The sequence below is a fragment of the Gobius niger genome (assembly GCF_951799975.1).
Source record: "Gobius niger genome assembly, chromosome: 6".
Classification (NCBI taxonomy): domain Eukaryota; kingdom Metazoa; phylum Chordata; class Actinopteri; order Gobiiformes; family Gobiidae; genus Gobius; species Gobius niger.
In genome coordinates, this window is record NC_136857.1 from 2355739 (window position 1) to 2380658 (window position 24920).

The window sequence follows — 24920 nt, forward strand, 5'->3', positions numbered from 1 at the left end:
GTACAAAAAGTTCAACATTCAACATTATTATCCACTACTAATACCACTATATACAATAAAACCCATATTCTTTCCAACAATTTTTTCCCTCTGACTTGATGCCCGTACAAAGTTTTGGACAGTTACGTTTCCATGACAACACACCTCTCCTGCACTTGACATGTTCCGCCAAATACGGCTGAAATCCTAAGAAGACAGCGGTGTTTTTACCACAGCCTCCGCTCCGGGCCATGTAAGACGAAGGGCCAGTGCATTGTTCAGCGTTGATAAAGTGGACTAAGGTCAACAGATAGAGAAAATAATTGGAATCTTGGCCTCATCTATCTTCTCTCTCTCTCTCTCCCTCTCTCTTGTGTTGGACGGAGCCGGAGTGTTTCTCAGGCAGCAACAGTCCAGTCCTCACCCCGCGGCCGAATACATTACCATGATCTACTGTGTGCTGCTGCAGCCCACTCAAGCATCCAAAGGTCTATGGACAAGAAGGAGAGAGAGAGGGAGAGAGATGTAGGCGGAGGAGAGGTGTGCGGCCGGTCATCGGGTCAGGGTTCATAATCATTGTCTCTCTGGCTTCTTTTGCTTCATCACCCCTGCACCGTTTGTTTGGCTCCACCTGTCACTTCCCCCACGCCGACTGTCAAAATGAATTCAAGTCTAATCTAATCTCATGTTTCAGACACATTTACAAGCAACTTGATGGCAGTTTAGTTTATAGAATGTGATCTAGGCCACACTGCAAAAAGTGGATTCTAAGCAAGTAAAAAATGTCTTACTTTAAGAAATAAGTTCTTATTTTTTCCCTAAAAAGTAATAATGTTTTGCCGAGCAAAGTTTTCTTGAGAAAAAAAATCTTATTTTAGGAAATAAAATCTTGCCATTTCTTGTTCAGATAAATTTACTAAAAACATGTTAATTTTTCTTGTAACAAGAAAGAACAACTTTTTGAATCTTATTCAGCTTTAGACAAAGAATATTTTTTCATTATTTTATTTTTCTTATTTTAAGAAAAAATAAGATCACAACAAATCTTCTTAATCTTTAAAGTGGGCGGCTCGGTGGCACAGCGGTTAGAGCCTCAGCTTCACAGCTCGAAGGTCCCGGGTTCGATTCCCACCAGGACGGGGCCTTTCTGTGTGGAGCATGTTCTCCCCATGTCTACCACTAAAAACATGTACAATAGGTGAATCCTCCAGCAGGTGATTCTGACCATCTGCCTGGCTCCACATCATGGAGACGGTCCCCGGACAAAACTTTCCTTAAATATTAGTATTTATTAAGAACATTTTGCTCAAAAATGTGTGTAATTTAGAACATTTTACTTAAATCAAGCAACATTTAAGTAAAATATCCCACAATTTTTCACTAAATAAGAATGTTTTCCTTAAGTTATTCCATTTTCTGAGGACATTTTGCTTAATTCTAGCTGTTTTTTTGCTTAAATTTAGTGTTTCTTTCTTGTTTTATGATGAGAAAAATATTCTAGAAATACGAATTCTTAGCAAGAAAAAAATGCTGACCCCATTGGCAGAATTTTTTTTGCAGTGCATCTTTATTGTTGTATTGCTATCAAATGTAAATTGCCTTTGAAAATGAAGCTTCTCTACTGAGACATGGGTAGTAGGAATATATAATGATTGTCCTTTATGTACTTTTGGTAATGTCATGAGACAAATCCTGAAGATAAAACTCACTTTCTAACAAACGAGGGCTTCTCCAACTAGTACAAACTGCTTCCATGTGCGTGTGCGGTATATAGTTTTTAAAAAATCGTGTTGAAATACAGTATCACCCCTGCTACTGTGAACAAGCACAGCTATTAGTGGAGATGACAGAGTGTCTAATACACAGAGAGTGTCAGGATGAAATCACCTGTTGCAGCGGTGACTCATTTTGACGTTTGTTGCGACGCTGCTGTCAAAACTGCAGCAGAACTAGCATTTCTTATGTCACTCAAGGCACAACAAGTCACTGTGGAAAAAAAAATCTTTCTGTACAAGTATTGAAAAAGGTTAGCCGAGTTTGCTCTCCCAACACCCCTCAAAATGTTTGCATAGCCGCCTCCAGATGACATTCACTTGAGGCACAATCTCTTACATAACAGCAAACCAAAGGACCAACATGGTGGTTTTACAAACTGTATAAAGTCCTCTTGTTGTTGAGTCAAGACTCCAAAGAATACACGAGCCAAAGCAGAAACACAACCGAGAGAGAGAGATGTTATCCCATTTTAAGGCCGTGTTGCGAGCCGTTTTACCCCAGAAAACACGAGCATGTACTTTGCAACGAGACATCTCTGACTCATCTCCATGGAGACGTTGCAGCTTTGCTAAAAGTTAGCCAAATATTAGGTTTAAATATAACACCGTCTTCATAAACCATCGCAAACATAGCATTGTCTGTGTCGAGCTGAGCGTTGAGCAAGTTTTTAGTATCCTTGGCATGTTCCGTAATGTAGCTTTAAGCAGCGATGTTGACGGATGAGTGTTTTGAAGAGTAAAGGATATGTAGTTCTCAACTGGTGGGTCGCAAGCCTTTCCCAAGAAAACATTTAGTTTACTTCATGTACTGAAAAAGTATAGAATCACTACTTGAGTCTGTTATAATCACTGTTTATTATCATTATTTATGCATTTTTTTGCTTAAAGGGGCTAGATTGCCATTTTATACTCACTACTGCCACCTCAGGTCATACGTGTAACTGCACCTTCTATATTAAGCTCGTGCGTGACGGCGCTTCACACCCGAATTAACACCTTTTGAAGTGACAGTGCAGGATTTTAGAGGCAGTTGTGGCGAACAGATCTCATTCTACACATTAGGACATGGCTGGAACATGTAGGGGGAGGAAAATACATACATTTAAAACTCTGTATAGTCCCTTTAACGTTTATTCCTTCATTGGCTTCCAGTCAGTTTTCGTTTCCATTTTAAACTCCTGGTGTTGACCTTCAGAGCCTTGCATGACCAGGCCCCCTCCTACATTAGAGACTTGTTGTGTCCGTATACCCCCTCTCGGAGGCTGAGGTCTCAGGATCAGAACCTCCTCATGGTCCCTCGTACTCGTTTTAAGACCAGAGCAGATCGCTCCGACTCTCTGGAACGATCTTCCGCTTTCCTTGCGGTTACTCGATAGTGTTGATGTTTTTAAGAGTAACCTGAAAACCTACTTGTTTCAGAAAGCGTTTTAAATTCCAGTGGAGTAGGGGTTGTTTCATGACCACGTTTTTTGTGACTGTCAATGTAAATGTACTTTTTTTTCCTATTTTGTATTTTTGTGAAGCACTTTGTGACTTTGGTCTGTGAAAGGTGCTATATAAATAAACACTACTTACTTACAGTGGGGGAAAAAAAGTATTTGGTCAGTTTCACATAGACATTGTATTGGATTTTGAATACTTTTTTCCCCCACTGTACTTACTTATTCAACAGCAATAATGTTGAGGGAAAGTCAATGTTTTGCTTTATATGTTACAAGGCGAGAACCACTGATATAAAACATTATAAAGGCTAAGATGAGGAGCCCTGTTCATATGGTTACAGCTGTAAAGGTCACCACAGAGCCATTACTTAACCTTATTTCCACACAGTATGGGTCACGGTGATTGCTATACCAAGTTAATATTTCATAAATATCATTATAAATATTGCAGCGCAGGCTTACCGGTATTATTAAGTATTGGCATATTGAGCGTTACTGTACAGTCTTTCTACATGAAACATGCTGAGTGGGCAGCGTGATGTTATGCTGAAGGATATCGACACTGACATTTGAAATTGTGCCAGTAGCTACAGCCTTGTTTTAACATTCAGAGTTGGATTTATGGAGAAAGAGTGAACGGCACGTCTTACTGACCTTGTGTCTAGAAAACAACAACAACACACAACTACTAATACAAGCTTTGGAGATACTTTACATACATTTATCAAAGCTTTTACATGTGAATATTAGATGAGATAATAAGATTGACAAGCTGAAATAAAAGTACTGTATTTCCCATCAATATCACACTGCAAAAAGTAAATATCAAGCATTGTCTTAAATGACTTGAATTGAGGAAATGTTTCTTGTTTTGAGCGGTTTTCACTCATTTAGACACTTTTCCTGATCGGACCAAGTTTACTTTGCTTGTTTGAGGACATTTCAGACCAGTTCTAGGGTAAATCTCGCTTGAAATAAGAAAGTAAAATTGCCAATGAGATAAGACCAATTTTCTTACCCCATTGGCAAAGAAAATGACCTGAAACAAGGACGAAATGTATCGAAACGAGTCAGAAACATCTCAGAACAAGTGAAATAATCTAGGACAAATGCCCAAGAACTTCTCAACTAGTCAAAACAACTAAAATTTGGATTATTGTGCTCAAATTGAGATGTTTAAACTGATCTAGTTAATTACTTTTTGCAGTGCAGGGAAAAGATACGTTCGGCATTTTCACATTTCATTCGCTGTCGTCACGTTTCCCACTTCCAATCTGGCGTATTCTGAATTATTGACATTTCCCCCTTGTTCTTTTCCATTTCTCCGACGCAAGTGCGACCCACGATTGATTTCAATCAACGGCACAATCGAAAAAGGACTTTGTTTTGCGGACAAAGCCGGCGATCCCGACGCGTTCCGGCGACGGCGGCGGCGGAATTGGAAACACCAGCCATTTCAAAGCATTTTCTCCCTAATCAAGATTCTGATTAATGCCTCACTCGTGACTGCGGTGACACTGCGGCGCGTCGCACAAAAGAAAATTGTCTTTCTTTCAACGTCCGCCGTCTTTGTCAGCCGGAGCAGGTGACGCACGGGAGGCTGAGAAAAGAAGCAATTTACCCCAGGACAGGTGATCATTTGAAGAGACGCCTGACGGACAGCGCCTCTTATTGCTATAGGCCGCCGTCTCCGCTGCCTCGCTGACAAAGGGGGAGCCGACCAGACGGAATGAATTATGGGTAATTTTAATCCTTTAAGAGGGAGGGAGACACTACAGGTGAAAAGGGTCGCATTTTAAAAACTCCATTATCGAAGATCTGGAGAAGAATATCTTTATCAACGTGGCTGTAAGTGGGATGTCGAATGTAACAGTATGTAAATCATCGATCCACATGTGCCTCGAATTGATTTTACCACATTTGTTTGATATTCTGAAGCGCCGACCGTAATACACTGACTTTTTAATGTTTCAGACACCAAAAAAAACATACCTGGAGTGGTCGTATGAAGAAGAAGAAGAAGAAGAAGAACTTTATTTATATAGCTCCTTTCACAGACATAGTCACAAAGCGCTTTACATGAGACAATTGTACATTCATTCGGTGGTGGAAAGCTAGGTTTGTAGCTTCCGTTTCCCCTGGGGGAGACTGTCAGAGGCGCTTTCGCGACTGCACACGTCTGCGCCAACGGACCCTCTGACACCACAATACATTCACTCACACACATCATTCATCCTGGCCTATTGTGCATGTTTTTAGTGGTAGGGGAAACCGAAGTACCCGGAGGAAACCTACGCAGACACGGGGAGAACATGCAAACTCCACACAGAAAGGCCCCGTCCAGGTGGGAATCGAACCCGGACCTTCTAGCTGTGAAGCGAGAGCACTAACCACTGCGCTACCTGCCGTATGTTTCTACTCATGCCTGTTTCAGTAATCTTATATTCAATCTGGTCCATCCTCTAGACCAGGGGGGGGCAACTAGTCAAAGACCAAGAACCGAAATGTTCAATCTTGATCCTGTGAAGAGCCACAAAGGCACCGACCACTAGCGAGATCCAGGGGCCGTAGTTTATTGTGATTAATTATAATGTGACTAACTACAACTTTATGCCTATTTCTTTTCTTCTCAATAATTGTATTAGATTTAATGGTTTTACTCTTCCACAAGATTGAGACCAAGACAGAATTTTATTTTTTTGATTTTTAATACTGGAATGTGGTTGTGTGAGGGCCCTGCCCACTGAGCTCCCTCCTCTGATCCGCCCCTGGCCTGTGGCTCAGTGCAGCTCGGTGTGGCCTGGACTGTGCAGAGAACACACTCTCGGCTGCACAAAGTTCATAAACTTTACGCAGGAGCCTCTGGACGACTGAGAGTCTGTTTTATGTTGCATTTGTTACAGTTACAGTCAGTGAAGGAAAAGTCATGACTTTGCGTATTTCCGCGTTACGATGTCGCACTTTATATGCTACATAAAAGCTCCACTTCCATTTCCTAAGTTTGATCTTTTTCTGTGAATATGAGGCCAACTTTCATCAGATAAAGAGTAGGCTAATCAGAAACCTGAAATAAAACAGAAGCTGATCCCAGAGCCATGATCTGCCTGAGGTTAAACAAAAACCTACATCCCGCTGTGAGTGAGGCTGCACGGGCACCTTTCTCACGCCGCCTCCAAAAGGAACGATACAGACTCTCATTCATGTTGTACAGATGGAAACAGGGTCTGTAGGACGATGGTTGGATTTTTGGCCAAAATTCTTAAAGACTGTTACAGTTTTTGGGAAAGATGTACCTATTCTTTTGCAAAAAGCCGCATTGAATTAAACATATAGTGCAGGACGGAGCGCTACCGCAAAGCCTTCATCCCCACTGCTGTCAGACTGTACAATAAGACTGTAAAGTAACATGTGCAATAATCTCTGTATCAGCTGCACTTTATTAACTCTTCTTCTTGAACGCCGACTGTAACAAGTGAATTTCTCCTTTGTGAGATCAATAAAGGATTATCTTATCTTATCTTATCTCCAATCATGCAGGAGCTGCACTCTGATTGGCCGCGTGTTCGTCACCCCTGCTCTAGACTGAAATGCCAGCTCACGCTCAAGCAAACGTCATAATAATGCATCGGTTTTATATAGCGCTTTTCTGGACACTCAAAGACGCTTTACATTGCACTATTCATTCACTCCATACTCGGTGGTGGTAAGCTACTATTGTAGCCACAGCTGCCCTGGGGTAGACTGACGGAAGCGAGGCAACCAGTCTGCGCCATCGGCCCCTCCGACCACCACCACACACTCACTCATTCTCTACATTCGCTAGGCTTCCTGGTGTTACCAAACGGTCTCCCATCCAAGTACCGACCAGGCCCTTCCCTGCTTAGCTTCCAAGGTCTGACGGGATTGGGCATCGCAAAGGCGGTATGGCTTCATACAGAAGCTTCAATGAAGTTCTACTGACGTCTTCACCGATAGTCGTGTTGTGATCCTGTTTGTGGTAGATTATTTTGCCACTTTGATACAAGAGCTGCTAGATCTGCATGGCTGCGGCTCAGGAAAGAAACCTTCATAGCCCGCCAATCTATAATTATCATAGCTTTGATCCCATCTCATTCTGGAAGCTTACCAAAACATTTCAGTTTATCACATACACACAAACATGACTAGTTAGATGAGGGCACAAAGCTGTAAAAAGTTAATTTTGACAAATACACCAATGTTTACACTCACTACAGAAACAAGCCTGACACCCCAGTGCCTGAGATTCATTATAATTATATTGTGTCTCCACCAGGGAACCGTAGCTTCCACTGTACTGCAAAAAAACAACATCTCTGCTCTCCCTCCTCCTCTGCTCTTTCTGACATTTAGTCATCCCAGCGTACGTGTCTCTCCAGCTAAATTCATACCTCCTCCGCCCCGGGCTGCTCCTCTGTTTCGTCTCACTGTGGCAGACGCTTTTCCTTAAAACGCCTTTGTGACTCACGACGCGATGGTAATTACGAGAAGAAGGCAAATCTATGCCGTGTGATGCTCAGACACGAAACCATGCGAGTTGATGTAAGGTTTCCGGCGACCAGGGGGACAGAGTCTGACTGCTGCGTGCGCGGAAAGCTGTCGGATGTTTCAAACACGAGTTGTACGTCTCCGCCCCGCCATGTCTGCTACAAGTCCCCGGCAAGAGCGCGGCAGAGCAAACCAATCTACAGGGCTGGGGTCCTGAGCACAGACTGGGAAATACTCCATTATGCCTTAGACTCCAGGAAACATTTGGAATGATCGAGTCCAATCTTTTTTCTGAGACTTTCCCTGGATATAAGTCGAGTCTCCAGGTGGTCCGGGTGAAAACGACCAGCTTCGATTTCATTGTGATTTGACTACAGGGAGACTTTTTCCCGGTGGTCTCTGAGAGGTCTACGTGGTCTCAAGCCTCAAGACTCCACACGGCTCTTCGAGATCTCCTTAGTATCCGACAGGTCTCGGAGACATTGCAGGGATGTCATACAAACGTCACACAGGTTGAGGACAACAAACAGCGTTCACAACATTGTCACAGCTGCTTGAGACCCTAACCCTAACCCTAACCCTAACCCCCTAACCCTAACCCTAACCCTAACCCCTAACCCTAACCCTAACCCTGCTAGTAAATAACTAGATCAGAATAAACATCTCAATTTGAGCACAATAATCCACATTTTAGTTGTTTTGACTAGTTAAGAAGTTCTTGGGCATTTGTCCTAGATTATTTCACTTGTTCTGAGATGTTTCTGACTCGTTTCGATACATTTCGTCCTTATTTCAGGTCATTTTCTTTGCCAATGGGGAAAGAACATTGGTCTTATCTCATTGGCAATTTTACTTTCTTATTTCAAGCGAGATTTACCCTAGAACTGGTCTGAAATGTCCTCAAACAAGCAAAGTAAACTTGGTCCGATCAGGAAAAGTGTCTAAATGAGTGAAAACCGCTCAAAACAAGAAACATTTTTCCTCAATTCAAGTCATTTAAGCCGTGCAGTCGGAGACCGTGCGGAGAAATCGACTCTGGTCTCCACCTCGTCTCCAACTAGTCTCTTGGCCAGTGAGACAGGCCTTTAGTAATAAAATAGTCAAATACGTCTCGGCAACTCTCCTTGGTGAGACAGGCGGCCCATCAGAGGCTCTTAAGTTGCTCACTGCTCTATACAATTGATGGGGAGTTTAATAATCTCACACTTGAAGGTAGCTCCAAATTAGATTGGTTTTAATCATTTGGTCTTGGATGTGTCGAGAGGTTTCCGTTTGTTCAAGTGTCTAATTGCATCGGTCTGTCCGTAAGGTGGGATGGGCTGCTCTAGATGTCACCAGACTGCAATGCTCCACATACTTCTCGAAATTAAAACATCGATGTATGGAGAACGAGTACGAGTTGTGGCTGTTGTGGTCCGGATTTTGAACTGTACTGGCAGCAGGTTGCTAGCAAATCAACGGCGGTGAAATGTAACACACTTTGAGCATAGCAAAACTAAAACACTTTTGAAAACTCCATGCCTTATAAAGAGGTTTTACTTTTGAGAGCAGACAAGGAATATCTAAAACAGAAATAACAGTTTTTAAATAAAGGGTTGACTTCTTAACTCCCGCCTGAACCGAGAGGATCTTTTTCCTCATGTCATCAGATTCTTTTTCCATCATTTTTTTGTTGGGTGTTCAACTCATTTTTGTAACTTTTTTGTAATTTTTTTGGTCACATTTTTGTAATTTTTTGTCACATTTTTGTAATTTTTTTGGTCATTTTTTTTGTCAAATTTTTATCAAATTTTGGTCATTTTTTGTCATTTTTTTGTCATTTTTGTCATTTTTTGTCACATTTTTGTCATTTTATCATCAATTTTTAATCAAATTTTTGTCATTTTTTGTCACATTTTTGTCACATTTTTGTAATTTTTTGACATTTTTTTTGTCATTTTTTATCACTTTTTTCGTCATTTTTTTTTAATTTTCTTGTCAAATTTTTAGCACATTTTTATCAAATTTTTGTCATTTTTTTGTCACATTTTGTCACATTTTTGTCACATTTTTGTCATTTTTTTGGTCATTTTTTTGTAATTTTTTGTCACATTTTTGTCATTTTTTTGGTCATTTTTTTGTCATTTTTTTTGTCAAATTTTTATCAAATTTTTGTCATTTTTTGTCACATTTTTGTAAATTTTTTCGTCAAATTTTTATCACATTTTCGTCATTTTTTGTCATTTTTTTTGTCATTTTATCGTCAATTTTTTGTAATTTTTTTGTAATTTTTTCTTCAACTTTTTTGTCAATTTCTTGTGAGATATTTGTGACATTTCCATCATTGTTTTCGTCTCAGTTTTATTGCCTTTTTTCCAGAAGCTTTTGGACTGGGGTAAAGCCAAACTGGAGAAAACGTGCTCGGTTCAGGTGGGAGGTAAGGGGTTAAGTTATTTTGATTGGCCTATTTGTAGCTACATTATCCAATACTAATGAGCAGACTGCAAAGCTCCACATACTTCTTGAAACTAAAACAACATCTATGTATGGAGAAGTTTACGACTTGTGCCTGTTGTGGTCAGGATTTTGAACTGTACTGGTGCGCCCTCTTCAGGCAGCAGGTTGCTAGCAAATCAACGGCGGTGAAATATAACACACTTTGAGCATACGACTCAGAACAGGACATTTCCGGGTTATATTTACTGTCAAGGCTGAAAGTAAAGTAAAAGTAAACATCAATACTTGTGTGAATCGAGTGAAATGTGATTCCAGGTATGATTTTAATGAAGGAGTAATGTTCTAAAAACTCCAAAATGATAATGATCATTTTAGATATGTTTTGGCGGCAGGGCTGCACTGGCCATCGGGAGATTCGGGAGTTTTCCCGGTGGGCCGACGTACTTTTGGGCCGGTCAAAATCGAGATAAGGCCCATTAAAACCTCACACCGGCCCACAATTAACGAGTAAAGCCATTAGAATCTCTATCATTACATAGATGCAATTACGCAATTTCTTCACTAGAGGAAAGTGACGCCTTTTATACCCTTCTGGTGGCACGATTTCTTGAGTCATGGTTCACAGATAATCTTGTATAATGAGCGATGGGCCTCTGGGACATAACACTCATGCCCCTCACATTGCGAATATTGGAGGAAATAGTTTATTGTAACTCCCTCCAGGACCCACAGAACCTCAGACCTCCATTTTCTATACATTTTAGACAAATGTTTGCAAAGGAGTGCATGCTGGGAGTTGTCAGGTGACTGTCTTGCCCCTCGTCGTCAGCGCAGTTTGTAAATCTTCTAGTTTCCATTGAAAGGATTTACAAAGTTTGGCCTTTTTGGGACTTCTGTTCTCACTCCACACCTCCATAACTCTGTGGTGAGTTTTACCATTTCATCTTCATCCACAGTGCGATAATTTGGTTGGTTTTGAGAAGTTTATTTGTGTTGCAGTCGCGAGTGGAACTTCATTAACGGAACTCACATTTTAAGATTGTTAAGTCATTTTACAAAAGTTCCTTCAAGTTATTAATGAAAAGATTAAAGTGTTGAGTCTCTGAGGTGTTAGCTTGAATTCGGCAGAAACAAAATGCAACTATTGTCCTCGATTCGTAGCTTTTACTGTTTTAGTTGACTGTTATTGTTTTTTAGAGGGCTGGTCTAGACCCAAAAGTCCCGGGCTGATTTTTTCTGCCAGTCCAGCCCTGTTTGGCGGGCTATCTTTCCTGAGCCGCAGCCATGCAGATCAAGGACCTCTTGTATCAAAATGGCAAACTAATCTACCACAAGCAGGATCACAACACGATGATTGGTGGAGATGTCATTGAAACTTCTGTATGACGTTTGCCTGAGCGTGAGCCGGCATTTCAGTGCAGATGATGGACCAGACTGAACATAGCATGACTGAAACATGAATAGAAACATAAGACCAATCCAGGCATGTTTTTTATGGCGTCTGGAACATTCAAAAGTCAGGTCTGATTTTAATAAAGGAGTAATGCAAAAAAAAAGAATGTTCCCTTTGAAAGAAGAACTTTAAGAGCTCTCTCACTTCCTCATTACCTGCTCTCATCCTTCTCCGCTCCACCGCCTAAAAGCCCGTTCATCTCCCCCCACCCCGACACACATGCATTATCCCGTGGCACGCACAAGAATCCTCCTCCTCTTAATTAAAGTGCGCCCCCCCAGGACAGGGGCTCAGATGCAATTTGTAACGATCTCCCCGAGCCACAACTTTGATTATACCGGAGCTTCGTGCTGACCACAGACTTCTGACCGCACTTAATCTTCCATTGAGAGCCATTAGGACCCCCACCGGCCCCCCGATCATGCACACCTTCAATGTTTTTCTCCCCCCCCCCCACACACCCTCAACGCTCCTCCCCTCTGACTGCAGCTCTGCACACCTACGTTTTCTCGAAATAAAGAAGAACACTGTGGGGGCCACTTAGACAAAAAAGTTGAACAAAAATGGGAATCTCTGTCGTCTTTTTACTGGGAACAGCGACTGAGCGTGGCTGTGGCGTGTATATATCATCCTACATGAAGCGTAATCTAGCTTTTAGCCATGTCATGTTTTTATATCCGCATCAGAAACATACATGGAGGTGTTGTTTCGTTTCATTTTTGCATGTTTGCAGCAGGGCTCATTTTTTGGTCACTTTTTTCGTCTAATTTTTGTAATTTTCTTGTCAAATTTTCATCACATTTTTGTCATTTTTTTGTCAATTTTTATCACTTTTTTCGTCAAATTTTTGTAATTTTCTTGTCAAATTTTTAGCAATTTTTTGTCATGTTTTGGTCATTTTTTGTCACATTTTTGTCACATTTTTGTCATTTTTTTGTCATTTTTTTGTCATTTTTTTGTCATTTTTTATCACTTTTTTCGTCATTTTCTTGTCAAATTTTTATCAAATTTTTGTCATTTTTTGGTCATTTTATCGTCAATTTTTAATCAAATTTTTGTCATTTTTTTGTCACATTTTGTCACATTTTTGTCATTTTTTTGACATTTTTTTGTCATTTTTTATCACTTTTTTCGTCAATTTTTTGTAATTTTCTTGTCAAATTTTTATCAAATTTTTGTCATTTTTTGGTCATTTTTGTCACATTTTGTCACATTTTTGTCATTTTTTGTCACATTTTTGTCATTTTATCGTCAATTTTTAATCAACTTTTTTTCATTTTTTTTATCACATTTTTGTCACATTTTTGTCATTTTTTTGTCATTTTTTGTCACATTTTGTCACATTTTTGTCATTTTTTGTCACATTTTTGTCACATTTTTGTCATTTTTTGTCACATTTTTGTCACATTTTTGTCATTTTATCGTCAATTTTTAATCAAATTTTTGTCATTTTTTTGTTACATTTTGTCACATTTTTGTAATATTTTTGACATTTTTTTGTCATTTTTTATCACTTTTTTCGTCAATTTTTTGTAATTTTCTTGTCAAATTTTTAGCAAATTTTTAGCAAATTTTTGTCATTTTTTTGTCATTTTATCGTCAATTTTTAATCAAATTTTTGTCATTTTTTGGTCATTTTTTCGTCAATTTTTAATCAAATTTTTGTTATTTTTTTGGCACATTTTGTCATATTTTTGTAATTTTTTTGACACATTTTGGTCATTTTTTCTTCCATTTTTTGTCAATTTCTTGTAACATTTTTGTGCCATTTTTGCCACTTTTTCATCAATTTATCGTCACTTTTTTGTCAATGTTTTCTCGCTTTTTTTTTCGTCTCAGTTTTGTTGCTATTTTCACACCTTTTTTCCAGAAGCTTTTGGATTGGGGTAAAGCCAAACTGGAGAAAATGTGCTCGGTTCAGGTGGGAGGTTAGGGGTTAAGTTATTTTGATTGGCCTATTTGCAGCTACATTATGCAATATTAATGAGCAGGACCTTTCTTCAAAGATCAGGAGACTTTTTAAAGTTTATTTAAAATAAAATCAATTAAAAAGGAAAAAACGTGCCATGTCTATTGTGTGCTTTACCCGCCACTGACCAAAATAACAAAGAGTAAAACGGTTTGAAATGAGTAATAATAGGGAGGAAAAATGTCATTTCTATGTCATGCCGTGATTGTCGCCCTTTTAGACGTTGCTATGTTGGAGCTACTGTGAACATGTTTGCAGCAGTAGTGCGTGTTCAGTCCCCTCTCCCACACGTGAAAAGTCAGCCCACACACCTCAGCAGACGTCACGCCGAGTAATCCATGAAGCTCCTCTGAGTTTAAAGAGCAGAGACTTTGACCAAACTTATTCGGATCCGCTGTCAGACTCTCCCCCGCGCTGATTAGCATGTTCGCCGGAACATTATTATTTTCTCGGTTTCATTTTCAGACCTCGTCTTTTGCCACCGGTGCGCCTCTGCTGCGGTTTTGTTTGATCATATTTGATATAATCTTAAGGGGTGTTTTGTAGACATGCATTATTTTAAGTTATACTATAAATATGCTAAGGTCTATGTCATTGTAAAAGACTGAATAAAGGACTATATAGGACCTTGAATTAGGGCTGGGCGATAAATAAATTCATGCTTCCATGTCCCCCCAATGTGCGGCCAGTTTAGCAGCGTTTTAGACACTAAATGACACCAGCGAAGAAGCAGCGACTTTCTGACGATCTCTGCGGCTTCACAAAGGCCGTGTGTTGTGTTTTAACCTCTTAACTCCCGCCTGAACCGAGAGATTATTTCCTCACGTTATCAGATTTTTTTTCTATCATTTTTTTGTTGGGTATTCAACTCATTTTGGTAATTTTTTGTAATTTTTTGGTCATTTTTTTGTCAATTTTTTCGTTCATTTTTTGTACATTTTTTATCAAATTTTTGTCACATTTTTGTCTTTTTTTATGTCATTTTTTATCAAATTTTTATCAAATTTTTATCAATTTTTTGTCACTTTTTGTCATTTTTAAGTCAAATTTCTTTAATTTTCTTGTCAAATTTTTATCACATTTTTTGTCACATTTTGTCACATTTTGTCACATTTTTTACATTTTTTTGTCACATTTTTTACATTTTTCTGTCATTTTTTTATCACTTTTCTTGTCACATTTTTATCATATTTTTGTCACATTTTTGTCATTTTTTTGTCACATTTTTGTCATTTTTTGGGTCATTTTTTGTCATTTTTTTGTCAAATTTTTATCAATTCTTTATCACATTTTTGGGATTTTTTTGGCATTTTTTATCATTTTTTTCGCCAATTTTTTGTAATTTTCTTGTCAAATTTTTATCAAATTTTTGTCACATTTTTGTCATTTTTTGTCACATTTTATCACATTTATCACATCATTGTTTTCGTCTCAGTTTTGTTGCTATTTTCACAGCTTTTTTCCAGAAGCTTTTGGATTGGGGTAAAGCCAAACTTGAGAAACTGTGCTCGGTTCAGGTGGGAGTTAAGGGGTTAAGTGTTTCCAACTTTCCTCCAGTCTGCTCCTGTGCCTTTCTCGCGCTCTGCTCTGAGCGTATATTCAGCTCCGCCCCTTTCCCTTGAGTCTCCATGGAGACGGTGGTCAATCACAGCAGAGGCATGAAGACGATAAAACTAAAACACTTTTGAAAACTCCATGCCTTATTAAGAGGTTTTACTTCTGAGAGCAGACGAGGAAAATCTAAAACAGAAATAACAGTTTTTAAATAAAGGGTTAACCTCTTAACTCCCGCCTGAACCGAGAGGATCTTTTTCCTCACGTCATCAGATTCTTTTTTTGTTGGGTGTTCAACTCATTTTTGTAACTTTTTTGTCATTTTTTTTTTTCAAATTTTATCATATTTTTGTAATTTTTTTTATCACATTTTTATCATTTTTTTGTCATATTTTTGTCATTTGGTTGTCAATTTTTTATCACATTTTTGTCATTTTTTTGTCAAATTTTTGTCATTTTTTTGTCAAATTTTTATCACATTTTTGTCATTTTTTTGTCACATTTTTTGTCATTTTATCATCAATTTTTAATCAAATTTTTGTCATTTTTTTGGCACATTTTGTCACATTTTTGTCATTTTTTCTTCAATTTTTTGTCAATTTCTTGTGAGATTTCTATGACATTTTTGCCACTTTTTCATCAATGTTTTCTCACTTTTTTATCACATTTCCATCATTGTTTTCGTCTCAGTTTTGTTGCCATTTTCACAGCTTTTTTCCAGAAGCTTTTGGACTGGGGTAAAGCCAAACTTGAGAAAACGTGCTCGGTTCAGGTGGGAGGTAAGGGGTTAAGTTATTTTGATTGGCCTATTTGTAGCTACATTGTGCAATATTAATGAGCAGGACCTTTCTTCAAAGATCAGGAGAACTTTTTAAAGTTTATTTAAAATAAAATCAATTAAAAACCTTCCTCATATTGTAACGCGGAAGATCTAACAGTCACCGATAAGCCAGTTCAAAAGGAAAAAATGTCCATTGTGTGCTTAACCCGCCACTGACCAAAATAACAAAGAGTAAAACGGTTTGAAATGAGTAATAATAGGGAGGGAAAATGTCAACATTTTGTTTAAAAGCACAGCGCAAAAAAAGACTTGCGAGCACTTTCTAGCCTGGAGAAACCGACTCTCCTCAACTTTACCTAATTGCACACTGCATGCTCACCACTCTCACTGCCAGCTGCATAATTCACATCCTGCCGTAGCTCGCGAGAAAACCAAACTTAGGCAGGCGTTCAGAGCTGGAGGGAAGGGAGGGGGGTGGATAGAGATAGTGCCGTCTTATGAAAGCTAAACACCACTTAGCCTCCTTGTGTTGCAGTGTTTAGCCGAGCAGGATGTAGTTAGCGTGCATTAGCGACGTGTTGGCGCGCTTACGTTGACAGACTCTCGGCCGGCGTACTTCACCCGGATCCTGGGCTCTTGGATGACGTCCAGATTGGTGCCGGTCACCATCAGAGGGGTGTGGCCGCTGATGGAAATAGAGATAGGTAAAACAAGTTAGAAAATGTGGGTTTTATTACATCTCCTTGCCTTGTAGTTAAAACAAAACATCATGACAACAGGCTAATATTGGTGTTTCGTGTCTTAAGGCGAGACACGGCAGGTGAAAGTATTGATTTTTCATGTGGAGATTTGTATCTATTTTCCTCCCTTTACATCTTAGTTTTCATGTCAGATATAAAAATGATGATGTTTATTTGATGATGTTTTGTCTGCGAGGTGGGGGCGACCTGGAAGTAGAAAGGCCGTCTTTCCCGCGGGTTTTCATTCATAAATATTGACAGATTTGACATCCACGTGTCCTGCTAAGGGGCCCCGTGATGACGCTTTCACCCAAATATGGTGTTTTTCCTCCTACGAGACGCCGGAGCGGAAAAGTGGAAGAACGGGCCGAGCATGCGCACTCGCTACAAAACTTCAGGGCTGGTTTTCTCTGAATGAGAGAAGCCGCACTCGGGCAGAGCCTGAGCCCTTATAGAAGCTCCCACAGACTCCACACTTTACAGGCTGAGACACAACAAGATTTTGAAGGTTTTTTCAGAGGGATTTTTTAATATCTAATTCCTAGCCTGATTTATTCAGCTTTGAAACCCAAAAAAAACAGGCGGAATTTGAGTTTTTACAGATTTTTTCACTGATGATTAGTTTATTGAAAAACTCATTGTGTCTACTAGTGTTCTAGTATCACTTTTTTGGTTCGTTTTGTCAGACACTAAGGTTAGAGATGTTAAAGATCTTTTACCTTTACATGTTTCAGCCGCCATCTGCAGGCCGTCATCAGAACCCTAACCCTTCTGATGACAAAACGAACCAAAAAAGTGATACTAAACAAAATATCCAAAATCCCCTCTGAAAAAATCTTAGTTACTAATAGGCCAATAAAATAAAATCATAACATTTAATCTGGCTCAATTCATTATTTTGATTTCGTCAATTTTGGCCATTTTAATGCTCAAAACGCCTTATTTTTATGTGAAAACATAAAATGACAGAAAAAATGCAATACATTTTATTCTCATATTTAAATCTGTGATGTTCAGCAAACGTTTCAAATTGACATCTCTACATTTATTCACTTGCAGTGTCTCGCCTTAACTCCGCACCTAAACAGCCAGATACGCCTGAAAACCCAACACCTACAAAACAAATCACTGACACTCGCCACAATGAAGCAGCAACAGGCCTTATCCAATGTGCCCCTGCCATTGCTCGTCACGTTCTGGCTAATCAGAGCATCATTCACAACACTACCCGCAACCTCTCAGTTCAAATGCCCCCACTCTGGGTCCGGAGCGGCGCATGCGAGCAGCGCGGGGTGAATCAGCGGGACGCCAGCTCTTCCCCGCAGCTGTTCGGGCTCCTGTTGTTGTTTGTTTCTTTTATTGTAGAGGCTGCCAATTTGGGGTGAAAGAAAAATGCTCGGCTGAAATCGTTGCAACGGTAAATGTCAGACGAAAGTGCTGTTGTGCGGTGTTTGTTTGCAGAGGGAATCACAGACGCTTTATGTCGGGGGATGTATAGAGGAAGCGTCTCTAGTCCAGTGTCTCCGTTATTGTAAACTGCCATTACTATATGTTCTAAACAAAATTCATCTGTTGAACGATAATGTAGCCGGCTGAAAATATGGTTTGACCCCCCCAAAAAAAATGCTACAAAATGTTTTTCAATGGTTTTCTGTAGTATCAGGTGTGCTTATTAACATACTAAAAGTCTACCAAAATCTGACCACTGGAAAGGTCTCATTTTCAAGATTGCGTCCAAGAGGGTGGCGAGATCCTCCTTTATTATTCATCCTAGACAAGTCACTTTGGTGTCTAGGAATCCAATGGGCTTGTTCAAGTTGTAGTCACATGATCACATAATTGTATGATAGAAATCGTGGACAAATACTCCATATATTAACATTAGCGAGTTTGTCACGGCAACGGCACACATTTTCAACGTAGCCTTACGTCGCTCCCCAGAGGCTTAGCGGGGCATGGATGGGCTCGTTTTAAAGCCCCGCCTCCTCTTCTTCCCAACGCAATAAAAGGCAAGTCTCTGCGACATTTACTCGCGGAGATTTTCACTAAAGTCTGCGAGGCGAGCGACCACCCTGACATGGTTTTAGCCTCTCTGTTATCTTAGCATTTTATGTATTAGCATTTGACAAACTCGCTATTGTTAATATAGAGAGTATTTGTCCACGATTTCTATTATACAATTATGTACATTTTTGGTGATGCTGATCTCCAATTTATTTTTAGAAACAAGTTAAGATGTAACGTTGGAGAAATTAAAAAAGTTTACTTTGAAAAATATAAACTTAAATGGTTAAATGACGTCTTGTTGAAGCCAAAGTTGAGAACTTATATTTTGATTAAAGATAATTTTGGTCCTGAGCCCTATGTGACCATGAACCTATCCAGAGGTCAGAGGTCAGTCTGTGCTCAGCTGAGGTCCGGGACTCTGCCCCTGGCACTGGAGACGGGACGATTTCACTCGGTCCCAGAGGAGGAGCGGATTTGTTGTTTGTGTCAGTTAAATGATATTGAAAATGAATTACATTTTGTGTTTTATTGTCCTTTGTATTATGAACCGAGAAGGCAATTATTTTGTTAACTGTCTGATGTTGCTGTACATTTGTTTGAAATCTCCGATGAGGAAAGGCTTAAGTTCTTGTTCAAGTATAAGCCATTTCATTTGTCTAAGTTTTTGTTAAGCGCTTGGCTTACGCGGAAGAGGACACTCTTTGTTTAATGTTTTTTCCGACGTCTGCCTGCATTTTTGTGTCTTATAAACTAAACTAAACTAAACTAAACTATGTGATCATGTGACTACAACTTGAACAAGCCCATTGGATTCCTAGACACCCAAAACATGGGGTTAGACACCAAAATGACTTGTCTAGGATGAATAATAAAGGAGGATCTCGCCACCCTCTTGGACGCCATCTTGAAAATGAGACCTTTCCAGTGGTCAGATTTTGGTAGACTTTTAGTATGTTAATAAGCACACCTGATACTACAGAAAACCATTGAAAAACCTTTTGTAGCAATTTTTTGGGGGTTAGGTGTTTCATATATGCAGCCGCCTAATGATTGATTCATACCTTTGCAAACGTGAGCTGGTCCAACATAATTTGGAATCAAAACATTTACTTTTCCTTTTCAGATGGGGCATCGAATCCTCCTCGCTGAGAAGGAAGATGACAAACCAAACTCCATTTACAATGCCTATCATTTTTTAGCAGCCCTTCACTTGTGTCAGCCTTCCCCAGGGCAGTAGCTTTTATGAACCTCACTAACATCAAATCAATTATATGAAATGGTTCGAGCATCTAGAAAAGCGCAATAAAAAAAGTAATGCTTGATTATTAATGCATTATTAATCCCCCTGTAGTAAATGTGGTTGTAAATTTGTGTGCAGAGATGAATTGCAATTAATGGGCGGACCGGTTCATCCTCTCCAATCTGGCACTTCCATCAGATCCAGACTAATTAGGGCCGGGCCCGGTGGTAATTGAAAGTGCAGTATCGACCCGGTGCGAGATGAAGGAGGGCGGTGGTGCTGTTGGATGTGCGGCGTGGCTCACCTGGCGATGCTCCAGTCCGGTTCGATGCGCTGCACCGTGGGGTCGTCTATGTACTCGAACGTGAGGCTCTCCCGGATCTGGGCCCGGTCCACGCCGACGCTGATCTGCACAGGGCCCACCCCGGAGAGAGAGGGGGCGCTGTAGCACACGATCTCAGTCATGCTGCGGCTGGAAGAGACAAGGGAGAGGGCTGATGAATATAGATTCATGTATAACACACACTCGAGCTATGTGAATGCTACAATGTGCACTCACGTGTTTCATGAGGGAACAGGAAGCACCAAGTGTTTGACATGTGTTTTTTATACGTTGAACAACATGAGTGTTTTGAAATTGTTTTTGACTTGAAATATGGGAGGAGGAGAAGAGACATTCTGCAACGTGCTCTTTCAGGCCTCTGGGTAGTTTTTATTTGCTCCAATTTGTCCTTTACTCTAGTTACCCGCCATGTTTGTTTTCATCACACCTGGTTCAAGACTATAGTATTTTGTATAATCCAGTGTTTAAGGCTGTAGTATGTTGTGTCCTCCGTGTTGTGGGTTTGAGTCCCAGCTCCGACAGTTTGCTGAATGTTTCGACCCGCTCTTCCACCCCTTTCACCCTTAGCCATTCTGTTCAATATTTACTTGTATTTACCACTCGTATATAATTGCCAAATGACAAATTATAAGGTATTTCTTAGGAAAACAATCTCATTGATAATCTCATCTCAGTTATAACTGTTTATTACTTTTGTAAGACCAAAAGGTTCTACTTTATAACTACTTTCTGTAAATAGTTTAACTAGCTTTGGTACGGACGGTTAGTGCAATTCATGAACATTTCACATAATCATCATAATAGACTGATATGTCAGCATGTTTGTGAAGGCTCTCATTCGTCCAGGAAGTATTCGTTGTCTTGAAGCTCAATCAATCAATCAATCAATCAAATTTTGTTTGTATAGCGCCCAACAACAACCAGAAGGTGCCCCGAGCGCTTTCCAGGATAAAAACAAAAATCACAGTAGACAACAATAAATACAAACACACATAAAAACAGCAGTCGAGTCGGTGGCTTTGTATCGAAAGCTTTTCTGAAAAGATGTGTCTTCAACTGTGATTTAAAAACACTCAACTCAGTGATGTTTTGAAGCTGTACCGGAAGTGCGTTCCACATCTAATGACCGGCCTCCAAACTTTTTGTATTTGAACTTGGGAGTGACGAGGGAGGTGTGATCAGAGGAGGAAGAGTTCTGGCTGGTTCGTAGACCGTTACTAGTTCAGCAAGGTCGGCCGGGGCCAGACCATTGATGGCCTTGTACTGTTGTGGATTTTCTTGCTTAATAAAGCTTAAGAGAAGTTTGTCTAGTCAAGATGTGAAGTTTATTACACAATGCATCGCGGAGAAGTTACACATAACGCGGGGTCATGTTTAAGCTCTGCTCTGCTCAGCCCTGGCATTACCTTTATAGGTGAGCGCCACAGACAGAGCAGCAGGACAGGGGTCATGCACAACAAAGGGAAGCCCAGAAACACATAGGAATGGTAATACAGTTGGAGATGTTAATGCAGCCACCATAAAGGCACTTTGCATGGGAATGAAATCATGGTGGCGTTTGGGACCTTTGTCTAAAGGTGCGAGGGCCTCGTCTGGAGTCCAGGAAGAGGCCGGTCTCTCTACCTGGTTTAGTCAAAGGCCCAGCAGGGGACCCAGCAACAGGACGCCAGTGTGGTCACCAACTTAACTAACTAAATTTGTCATAACAGTACACAAACATCAGGACCTTAAAGTCCACCCTAAACGCCACCGGGAGTCAGCGGAGAGAGCGGAGGACTTAGATTCTTCTTAGCGCTTGTGGTCAAAATGTGTCAGAGCGGTCCACATAAGACTCAAGCCCCTCCCAGGAGGAGGGGACCTAAACTGCCAACACCCACCTGTTCAAGACGTCCCCGTGTCACATTCTGACCACAAGAGCAACTCAACCAACCCAGTCCAGTCGATGATTTAAGCTTCACGACGGTCAAGAGCAACCTATACACTACAAAAAGTAAATATCAAGCATTGGCTTAAATGACTTGAATTGAGGAAATGTATCTTGTCTTGAGCGGTTTTCACTCATTTAGACACTTTTCCTGATCGGACCAAGTTTGCTTTGCTTGTTTGAGGACATTTCAGACCAGTTCTAGGGTAAATCTGGCTTGAAATAAGAAAGTAAAATTGCCAATGAGACAAGACCAATTTTCTTTCCCCATTGGCAAAGAAAATAAGGACGAAATGTATCGAAACGAGTCAGAAACATCTGAGAACAAGTGAAATAATCTCGGACAAAAGCCCAAGAACTTCTTAACTAGTCAAAACAACTAAAATTTGGATTATTGTGCTCAAATTGAGATGTTTATACTGATCTAGTTAAATACCTTTTGCAGTGTAATACTAGTAATAGCAATCTGTCACATCATGTTTTACTCATTACATATAAATCAACTTCACGTGTTGATTGTCTGCTACTGTTAATGATCAAACAATGTGACTAGATGACTGTCATCCTTTCTATAATGTGAACATGTTGTACATCATTTTACATCACACGCTAACCAAATCTTTATCATTGAAAACACTCATTCCTACACCATCACATGACCTTCTTCTGAATTCAGTCCTATCAATTATCCACTCCCCCCGGTTGTATCCGCGATCATTACATTAGCAGTAATTGGCCTCATCTCTCATTAAAAACGCCTCGACTCCTTCACCTTACAACATATGGTGACATGACTTTAAATAGACCCCAATGACAATGTTCCGCACAGAAGGAGGGCACGTGGGCCCAATAGGAAAGAAGGAGAAAAAGAAAATCATTGTGAAATAGATCTATAGGAGCCTAAGCTATTATTACAGTCTTTCCTCTGGGTTTGATGCAGTAGGTCATCAAAAAGTGTATTATAATTTACACAAGTTTTCTGACGGAGCGAGTCAGGAGCCTTCGCCTGAGGGACCGAAGCGATGATATCAAGGGAAAAGATGAAAAAAATATAGGAGCGTGCTTTAAATGGTGTAATCCGAATTGTCCTGGGAATAACGCTCTTTTGTTTTTTCCCCTGTTTTCGCTCACAGCACGCTACGAATCTGAGGTTTCCTGACAGTGATGTATGTAGCTGCCTCCCGACTGTGAGAAGCTAAGTCAAGCAAGTGCGATCCTGTCAGTATAAACGAAACGTGTCATTGTAACGACTGGGGAATGCAAATGAGGGGGAAACGGAGTAATTGAACGCGGGGCTGCGGCAATGGAAGAAAGAATGTTTTTGATGTTTGTGTTTGTGTGTTTTGGCCTTGCTATACTAAAAGATTAGGTGTAAGTGGATCCTTGAGAGAAATGGAGAAGCTTCTGAGGCATCTGATACAACAATACTGACCTGTTCGCTTCAGAAAGTAAAGTTTATTACAATCTGTCTCGTATAGACCATGGACAGACCTGGTGCTGTTGATTTCAGAAAAGACAAAACAAGGAACCATTCTCTCACCCGTAATACTCGCACGTCTGGTTTCCGAAGCGCACGGTGACGCTGCTGCCGGCCCCCAGGTTCTCCCCCAGGATGGTGACTTTGGTGCCCCCAGACTCGGGCCCTCTGCTCGGGGACAGCCCTGTCACTGTGGGGGTCTGGAAAACAGAAGGGAACAGAAGTGAAAAGTGTGGCTGAAGTGACCGGTCCAGGGATGGAACGGCCGCATGTGCTTTCGGAAAGGAACGGATCAAACCAGAAATCCTTTGGTTGGCGGTTGAACCATTGCTGCACAAACCACTACACAATACACCAGAAAAATGATGTTCAGAGTGAATCACATAAACAATGATTTGATGGGTTAATGAAAAGTTGGAGTTTGTTAATTACTGTAATTACAATGACCTCATCAAACAATGCCACTAAATGCTGTATGACTGAAGCGATTATTACACAAAGATGACGCATTTCTTTGCCATCTCTTGCCGCAGTGTCATTTTCTATAAGTCTGAATGGCTTTTTTTTATCATCGCCAGTTAAACTCAGTCACTCGTGCTGCCTGTACAGACAGTGAACAGTCACAGTAGAAAGAGGGATCAAACCGGAGCGCTCAGCCCCTCAGAGACGTCTGTGTCTGAGTGAAGATTTCGACACAAACTCTGAATACATCTTCAGGTTTACAGCTCACACAGAGAGAGACAGACGCTCTGACACAGCGTAGACATGACACAAGCAATTAAAAAACACTTTCTGCTAAACTACTAGGTGGGGAGATCAGTCGAAGCTGCTTTTTTCAAGGCACTAACTAGCGCAGGCTCATCCCAGAACACTTGGATTGGAGGTTGGAGGTGTTTTCTACTGGCAACAGTGAGGAATGGAGCTTATTGAAATGCCTAGCAGGCTCCACGCATGAGGAATTGAAACAAACCTTTTCAACGTTACCACTGACAAAAGCTCATACTCCAAAGTACTTACAGGAACAGGCCACCGTTTTTCCATACTGAGATATGTTCTTACCTGAGCTGTGACGAGTTCTTTAGGACCTGTCTGATCTTCCCCCGTGCCTTCAGTCACGTAAACACAGCGCAGACGGCGTTAGCATTTAGCCTCTCCCTCTCTCCTCTATAGCTCCAAAACAGGTCAAGATAGAAGCTACCAAGCTCTTCCACGTTTTCCCTATTTAAATATGGTTACGTGAAGTGTTCCACTACAAAGTATAATCACACAAAATTAAACAATGTGGATTTTCTAA

The 24920-nt window shown here is 40.4% G+C and overlaps 1 protein-coding gene across 2 annotated transcripts in view; it reads right to left on the reverse strand.

Moving 5' to 3' along the window:
• Positions 1-24920, reverse strand: part of plxna2 (plexin A2) — a 519114-nt gene that overhangs the window by 110338 nt on the left and 383856 nt on the right. For both annotated transcript variants that reach the window (XM_079558784.1, XM_079558785.1), the window contains exons 15-17: positions 23690-23826; positions 20187-20354; positions 16487-16580 (exon numbers count right to left, since the gene is read on the reverse strand). In XM_079558784.1, the coding sequence (XP_079414910.1) occupies positions 16487-16580; positions 20187-20354; positions 23690-23826 (399 nt within the window). The remainder of the gene's footprint in view (positions 1-16486; positions 16581-20186; positions 20355-23689; positions 23827-24920) is intronic.